The following is a 9,389-nucleotide window of genomic DNA, read 5'->3' on the forward strand; positions in this document are numbered from 1 at the left end:
TTGTAACATTACTATTAAATATATCCGTGAATAAAAGACACTTCGTGTCTTGTTAATAATGTTCTAGACCGAAACATGAAAGCTACAAAATGTTTGGCCAGATTATTTTTTATAAATAATGATTTTTATTTGAATAATAAAATAAAATTATTGAATTATCCTACACTAAAAGAAAATAGTGTGCAAATATCATAATAAATAAAGAGTAAAAAGATCTTAAAAAACATATACATGAAAAATGGATCATCTTTTTACATAATTATAGATAAACATAATATATAGTATAAATTAATGTATTTATTTGTTTACAATTTTTAATATTAAAATTTAGATTAATTAATTTTTATTGTCATTTATTTAGATACAAAAAGTCATTACCGATTTTCTAGGTCTAATTTTAATAAATATTTCCTATTTAATTATATCTGTTTATTGTTTAAAAATTGAACATATTAATAAATAAAAACTTTAAATTCGTTGTAGAGCCATAGGAAATTATAATTTAAAAATATTATTAAAATGTTAAATCTCTAAAGCAATAAATACGCATGAACCTTAAAAAAATAAAAAAATAAAAAGACATTTGCACACACTATTGGGTAGAGATACACATTTTTAGTATTTGATGATCAAAAGATTGTTACTCTTTCATTTAAATAAAATTCTTTTAATGAAAACTCTTAAAACATGTTTCAGAAGTTAAAATTTAAACTTTTAATGTGATTCTTGATAGTATGTGATATATGAAAAATGGGTTATTCCACTCATAATTTTTCTAATGATTTTTTTAAAATGTACCATAGTTATGAAACTTCAACACTAATGTAATTGATTATTTTACTATACTATAATTAAGAATTATGGTAAGTGAATTTATAACTTATTATATTAAATTTATAACTTATACTAAAGTTAATCTAATTGTTTAACTGTTATGTTGATTATTTTACTGCGTCGTTATTAAGAATTATGGCAAATAAATTTATTAAATATTACATTAATTAAATTTATAATTTATATTGTTAATTTACAGGGATACAAACGTAACGTGAGTCGGTGATGCATTGTTTCCACACCTAATATAAAAAGTAATACACAACAACAGTACAAAAAAAAAACAGTGATGAATCAGCAGAATTGTTTTTTTTTTAATTAAAAGGACTTATTAATTTTTTTATAGATAATTTATCCACGGATGGACCATTTGGCAAACTTCCTCACCCTCTGATTATATATGTATTAGTTTATTTACTACAGTAACTTCATCTCCCCAATTGATTCATGATTTGTCAAATATTATGAAAAGGTACATATCAGATTTTTCTCCTTTATATTGGTGGAGAGAGAGAGATTGAGGGTTTTGTTCTCAATTGAAGAAAACGGCTGAGTTAGCAACCCTAGGCCTAGAGAAATGGTGGGTGAAAGATTTCCCTCACTTTTTAGACAAGCAACTTAATTGGGGGAAGGTTAGGCCAACAGTCAATGCATGATTTTTCCCACATTAAATATTAATATATAACGGAATGTTTACTAATGCTGCAAGTCATTTTTCTTTTTATCTGATAATTAATGAACAGTGTAGACATTTTCAAGTATAATTATTATTATTATAGATTTACATTCACAAGTATTCCCTTCTATGCTTATTTGTTTGTTGGTCTTGCAAAGAAAACATATATTTACCTTCACACACATATTTCACTTTTAGAGTTGTAAAAATGGAAACTGGCTTTAGAATAGAAGCTGGCAGTTTACTTATCTAAAGTCATTTGCTTATTAGACTCTTTAATTAGCCAATTGTTAATGATTAAACAGCAATTTGAAAGCAATAGTTGTTAAATAATGGCCATCAACGAAAATATTGTTATTAATACATTTTCATCAGTTGCGTAATATCAATCAGTTCCTAACCGAATTTCAGCAACTATTCATGCTTGTTAAAATCTTATCCTCATGTTCTACTTTGGCATTAATTGTGGGTCATATATACTAGTTGACATCCATGCACTGGTATGGTAGGGGTAAAAAATTTGGATTAAGATCCTCTCTAAAAGAAATTCTTTCATTATATTACCAACTTCTATCACATTACTACCATAAATTTCATTTCCCGAATAAAATTTATAATAATTAGATAATTATTTAATATTTTTCTCAGAATTTACTATTTGATTACTTTTAAAATATATAAAAATTAATCATAAAAAATATCAAAATAAAAATTATATATTTATAATTAATTGTTCAATTTGAATAACATATAATATAAAATTAAGATAATATATAGTTACTATTGTCATCCTCTATCTATGATTTTTATTCATAAAAAAATAATTATTGTTTAATGCTTGTATATCTATAATAAATAAAAAAACATTGTATTTTATCTTATTGATATTGTAATAGTTTCTGGATTTTATCTTGTGTCGGTTGAACAATATTCTTCTCATATTTTTTTCCTTAAATAATTTATATCAAGACATTTAAATAAAATAAAATATAAAAGGGAACATTAAAAATTATAATAATAAAAAAAGTTCAAAATCAAAATATATTAAATTTATATAATATTACAGAAGGAAAATTTTATCGTACACAATAGTTCTTTTTAATTTAAATAACATTGTCTTCAATGGAGACAATTATTTATATATATATATATATATATATATATATATATATATTGTCAATATAAATAAGTTTATTTAATTTTATATTGAAATTTTATTATAATTTAAATACCATTAGAGGGAACAGGTTAAATTCAAGAATAAAAACCCAAAACCTGACCACAAGTCTAAACCTAATTAAAATTAGATTTTGATCTATCAAAGTTGAAACAGAAGTGATCAGTACCTTCAAGTATATGCATTTTTTTGGAACAAATTTTCTTTTTCTTTTTTTTTTTAGAATGATCAAATGGAACTTATTTGTTCTCTAATAATGGAGGGTGGGAAGTTTTGAGTCCACGTGCAGGTGCAGCTAAGGATTCTAAGCTAAATGTTGTTAGTTACGCCTGAAAACTGATCAAAACCTAAATCACCCATCCGTGTGCTTACAACTTTCAAATGGTCTAACCAGAATACCAACCCCCATCTTTTTCCTTACTTTCAAACATAATTCATTTTGTTGTGTTACCTGTGAGACAAATATGCTCCAACGGCCATTCTTAAGTAAATGTTATCCCTTTTGTTGATTTTTTTTTTTCTATATATAGTTGCAATCAAAACATGTCTGCAATGCATTGTTAAATTTTCTAAAAGCGTTTAATTTGGATCAATGAATTATCACTCTAATTACACGTATAATTAATAATGGGAAGCGAGGTATATGATACGTACTTTGCAGCGGATGTCACATACTTTTGGCAAAATCAATCCTAATAAATAAATATTAAAAATAAGCAAGCTCGGTGGGTTATAAGTAGACGTTGTAGGTTAGAAACTGGGAAAGACGTTGAAAGCAGAACCAAACTCTCTCCACTAAGCAACCTCTTTTTTCCCCCTCACATCACATGTATATATATATATTTATGTTACTTATAATAAGAGGGTTTGTTAGCCAAAACGTTTGCATCAATCGCAGGTGCAAGGTCTGCCCAAACCTTCCCACTCTCTAACGGAAAACACTTTCCCACCATATATTCTCTTTACCCTCCCTAGTCCCTTCCTAGCTTACTTCGTTTCCATTTCTCTTTGCATCTCTATTATTCTTTTCTCGTCTTATACCTTAATTAGAGGGCTTGGTAAAACAACCAAGCAATAAGCTAGTGTAGTGATCTTGAGTTAGGGTTTTGTTTTCTGCTCTTATTTTATATATAGTAGCTAGGAGAGAAAATATGTGCAGTAGAGGTCATTGGAGACCAGCTGAGGATGATAAACTTCGAGAGTTGGTGGAACACTATGGACCCCATAATTGGAACGCTATAGCTGAGAAGCTCCGAGGAAGATCAGGTGACATCAATATTCATTAATTAATCTTCTGGATAGATAGCTTGTTAATTAATTATAACTTTTAATTAACCTAGACATGATCAGTTTCACTAGTTAGAAATCAACATTACCATATTTTAATTTACTCTTCCCTTGCTATCTAGCTAAAGATTTGTCTGTAGTGGACAGTGGTGTAAACTTAAATTATATTACTTCAGGGAAGAGTTGCAGATTGAGATGGTTCAATCAATTGGACCCAAGAATAAATAGAAATCCATTCACAGAGGAAGAAGAAGATCGTCTTGTAGCTTCTCACCGAATTCATGGTAATAGATGGGCTGTGATTGCAAGACTTTTCCCTGGACGGACCGATAACGCTGTCAAGAATCACTGGCATGTCATGATGGCAAGGATTCGTCGAGAAAGATCTAAACAACGCCCTGCACCTCATCAAACAAACCCTTACTATAACACTAGCGTTAACTATGACACAACAACACCTTCTAGCCATGATAAGTTTAGCTACACTACTCTTCTCCCTTTCCAATTTACCGACAATAACTTTCACTTTCAACGTCCAAGTTCTAGTTCCACAATGCTTCAAGGTAACATATATATAGGTATTGATCTTTACACAGTTTCAATTCCCGCATTCTTATATAATTAATTCATATATAACTATAATTATATGTCTGTATGTCTTTTTTCCGTACGTACACTTTGTTTAATATTACAGATAGAAGTCAATCAGTTGAGTTCTACGATTTTCTTCAAGTAAATACGGATTCCAACAAAAGCGAAGTGACAGACAATGCCAGAAGAGATGAAGAGGAAGTCAATCAAGATGGTGTCCCATTCATTGATTTCTTGTCTGTTGAAGGCTCCTAACACCACTGCAAAAAGATCACATGCTGACAAGAACTAAGTCTCAACCCTGATCCCTGCAAGTTATGTATTTAAGGGTAGTTATGTTACCTTATACGATACAATACTTCTTTATAACACTATTTTTCTTTTCATATTTCTTATCTTTCTCTTTTGTAACACAAAAAATTGTACAAATTTATAGTAAAAAATATTCTTTCTCATTATATATGGTTGTAAATATATTTCATATTTTTAATTAACATGATTAACATTAATTAACTATATGTGAGTTTCAGTTGTTAAATTCAATTGAAACTTAAACTATGCTATGAAATAAACCACAAATATTCTACTTAATTCTCCGGGTAGTCAATCAAATATTTCATAGAAATTAATAAAATTTCTCTCTCTATATATATATATTGTAAATTACCATTTTACTTTTCATTTTTCTTGAGTGTCATAAATAAACTGTTTTTGGACTTAAAATAAATTAACTATAAGTAAACTAGTCAAAATAAAATAAAATAAAATAAAAAACTAGGGCAAAATAGTCATTTTACGTGTCAGGGTTACCACCAATTGATTGCTCAAATAAAAGTAATTTTCATGAACTAGAATTAATCTCATGCATAAGTATTTTTTCATGTGCATTTGGATATAATTAATTTCATTGTCCAAAGATCAGATAAGATCAATTTTTTGATAGGAGTAACAATTTGTGAAAAACTTACTTTGACTTCCATCTTTACTTTAAAAAAAAATAAAAAATTAGAAGAGATGTGTTATTTAGAAGAGCTCGTTATACTTTTATTCAAGGGTTCTATATATCAAACGAAAGTGTAACACAAAATTCAAGTGCTAATATTTTTCTAATTTTAAATTTGAAGTAATAATTTCATAAATCTGAATAAAAAGAATGATATCATTATTTTTATCTAAACAATGTCCTAAATTTTGGAACATAACATAATTCTTAAAATCTAAAGGTCCGTTTGGTTTCAAAAAATATTTTTTTGTTTTCATTTTCTATTTTTATTTTCAGAAAATAACTTTATTTTCAATAAAAATTCATAAAATGTTTATAACATAAAACTTATAAACAAATTTTGAATAATAAATTTAATATATTATTTAATTAAGTTATTGTATTATTTATATATAATAAATAAATAGATATAAATATAATTAATATTACATCTTAACTTTTACAAATATATATAAATAACTTGTATTGCAACAAAAAAAAATATTTTTATTTATTTATAAATTATTTTAAAATATTAACATTTAGTTCATAAATAATTATGATGAAAATAAATAAATTAAATAAGTTAAAAAAATTACAAATCCTTTTTTTAAGAAAAATTCATAAAAAATACTTTCGCGTAAAATAAAAATTTGTGTTTAATATGTAGAGATTAATATATATATGTTTATTATATAATTAAAATTTATACTAAGTTATATACGTAAATATTTTTAAATACATAAATTATATTTTATATTTATAATAAATAATTTGTATTGTGGCTAAAAAAATATTTTTATTAATTGATAATTTATTTTAAAATATTAATATTTAATTCATAAATAATTTTAATAAATAAAAACTGAATTATATAAGAAATTAAAAAAATTCATACGAATTCTCTCATTGAAAAAATACCCATACACTATAGGAATACTCTCGTGTAAGATAAATCTTTACGTTTAGTATATAAGAATTTATATATATGAAATAAAGTAAAAAGAATATATGAAATAATAGAATTCTTTAATAAGTTAAGTTATTGGCAAAATAAAAAGATTGTAAAGATAGTAATCAATCGGTTCAATTAAATTATGATTAAATAAAAAGATTAAAAAAAAGTAGTTTCAATTCTATATATATATATATATATATATAAAATAAAATAAAAAAGTTTAAAGATAGTTATGAACAAATTTTTTTAGAAAATAAGGCAAAAAGAGTTGGGAGGGGGAAAAAAGAATCTAATAATTATAGTGGTACAATGCTTTTTCATTTGAAAATGATAGTTTTATGTTATCAAAATTCAGCTGTTTTTAAAAATATTTTTACAGAAAACATTTTCTAAAATTAAAACGAAATACATTTTCAAACTTATTTTTTCTTTTCTTTGAAAATGGAAACAAAAACAGTTAAATAAGCAAGCCCTAAATTATCAATTTTCAAATTACAAATATTTAGACGTATATTTTCAACAAATTTAATTAATTATTGGCTGTCATTTTGTCTAGCCTTCAATAAGTTGATTAGGAAAATGACAGTTTAATAATTAACTTAAAAATGTATTTTGTTTGGGTTAAAAATAATAGTCCCTGCCTTAGAGATAAAGTCGAATTCATGCAAAAGTCATCCTTTTGGACTATGACTTATGGGACCAAAACTAATTATGACTTCGAGCTATGTCTCCTAATTTGAATGCTTCTTGCAGTCTCTCTGACTTGCGGTGTTTGGTATAACATTTAAGTGTAAATCAAATGTTCATCAAATGAGAGATAAATTATAATAGTCGATTTAGTGTTAAAAAATAAATTGATGTAATATAAATAAGATTTAAGTTTGAATTTTATTATTATTATTATTATTATTATTATTATTATTATTATTATTATTATTATTATTATTATTATTATTATTATTATTATTATTATAAATAAATAAATAATGTTAAAGGATAATTATCACGTCCATAATTTCTTCTATGGAAACTATATAGGATGGTAGTTAATTTATTCACCTTTTAAGCTAAACCCTGCCTAGCCTGATATCTGTCATCATTTTTTCCCCCTTTTTTTATGAAAAGTACTGGTTAATAAATAAAAAATATTAAAAAAGTATATCTATGTATTTTTTAGTATAATTTTATTTTAGTTTTCAAAAAAAAGTGTATCATAAATTAAGGATGCCTCTTTTTTTTTCTCTTTATTTTTAATTTTTTAATTAATTTTCTATTTTTCAAATCATGACCTATTTTATTCTACTAAAATTTTAAAATCAAATCATGAATCTTCACCGCAAGCTTCTTTATAATATGTTATATCATTGATCCATTTTTTTAATATGTAGTGATCTTTAAAAATAACATATAGTCTCATTCTTTTTTAGCAATTATATATTTAATTTAATTATTTATATATTTTACACTTTTAAAATTTGAAACTTAGGATCATTAGTAATATTCAAATAACTATAAGGGTGTCATTCACTTTGCTCAAGACACCAAAATACTTAACACTATTATATTTTACTTCTTTAACAATATTTATCGACTTATATTTATTAAAATTACTATAAATCAAGTAATAAGTTATTTTACATTTTTTCTGAAAAATGTTACTATAAATAGCATAACATTTTCATCTCAATATTATTTTTTTATTGTTTTCTAAATTAAAATCTCTCGTCGAATAAAAAAATGTAACGTAAAAAATATATTTCTCCAATTTTTAATTATTTTTCAAAATTAAAATTTCACATTAAGTAAATGAATGACATACAAAAAATATATATAATCATATAGTAATACTTAAGATAAATAAATTTTGATATTTGACATTAATTTGGTAATAACTAATTAAGGATGTTTTCAACTTTTAAAAACTTGTAGGAGACTAAGAGTCATAAGGTATAAGTAATAATAATATCTATATTAAAATTAATTATTATGTTATAAGATTAACTAAAACTTAGAATTATTAAAATATTACAAAAATAATATTTTAGTAACATTTGAAAAATATTACCAAATCATGCAAAAGCCACCGAGGGAGAGGGAACAAAAGTTCTCTCATTCTTGTACTTGCACCTATAATGTTAAAAATTACCGTGATCCATTGGAAACTATAAAATTTTAAAAATATAGTAACAAAATCCTCAGGGCATGTTTACTTTTTTATTTTATTTTCTGTTTTCACTTTTTAATTATAAAATTTACACTTTGCATCTAGATTTAGGCAAGAAACAGAGACAATAAATAAAAGTTATTTTCAGTGTTTCCCTTACAAATCCTTAAAAATAGAAGACAGCTTACGACAAATTTGAAAGTAAACAAAAAAAAAAACAAGTAAAAAAAATTAAGGGTTCATAATTCAATTTGAAAAGCATATATCGACCTTTATTGCTTCAATATTATCCGTTGCTTTTCGGTACGTTATATACATATTAATTTTTCTTGACAAAATACATACTGTGCATAAAAGCTAATGTAGTTAGCTATTATGAATCAAATGACCACCCATTAAACTCTACTCAATAATTTACTGCAAAAGTCATGGCGTTACACCGCTATAACCCTGTAACCATTAAATTACATGTACAAACATGAAACTGGGGGTAAAACATAACGTCAATAAAGAACAGCGGTAGTTGCAAAATATTAGGAAAAAAAAATGCATATGCTCATGGAAGCACTTAATTTTAGATAATACTACTTTATTTTTCATGTATTTTTATTTTAAATGTGTATAAAATGCTTATTTTATTATTTACACTAATTTTTCTATAATATTTTTAAAAAAATGGAATAAAAAATAAAATAAAACTAATATTTTTGTAGTTAAAAA

The 9,389-nt window shown here is 24.6% G+C and overlaps 1 protein-coding gene across 2 annotated transcripts; it reads left to right on the top strand.

The window, feature by feature from the left end:
• Positions 1-3,486: 3,486 nt before the first annotated feature.
• Positions 3,487-5,023, top strand: MYB52 (myb domain protein 52). 2 transcript variants are annotated; one of them, XM_020360379.3, is made up of 3 exons: positions 3,487-3,953; positions 4,151-4,552; positions 4,669-5,023. In XM_020360379.3, exons 1-3 carry the CDS (start codon positions 3,839-3,841, stop codon positions 4,818-4,820), a joined length of 669 nt encoding a protein of 222 aa, XP_020215968.1. In that variant the 5' UTR covers positions 3,487-3,838; the 3' UTR covers positions 4,821-5,023. The 2 variants fall into 2 exon arrangements, with proteins under 2 accessions (XP_020215968.1, XP_020215969.1); XM_020360380.3 differs by having other exon boundaries at positions 3,488-3,953; positions 4,151-4,537.
• Positions 5,024-9,389: the final 4,366 nt, after the last annotated feature.

Source organism: Cajanus cajan, chromosome 2, assembly GCF_000230855.2.
Source record: "Cajanus cajan strain Asha chromosome 2, NIPB_CcT2T_4, whole genome shotgun sequence".
NCBI lineage: Eukaryota > Viridiplantae > Streptophyta > Magnoliopsida > Fabales > Fabaceae > Cajanus > Cajanus cajan.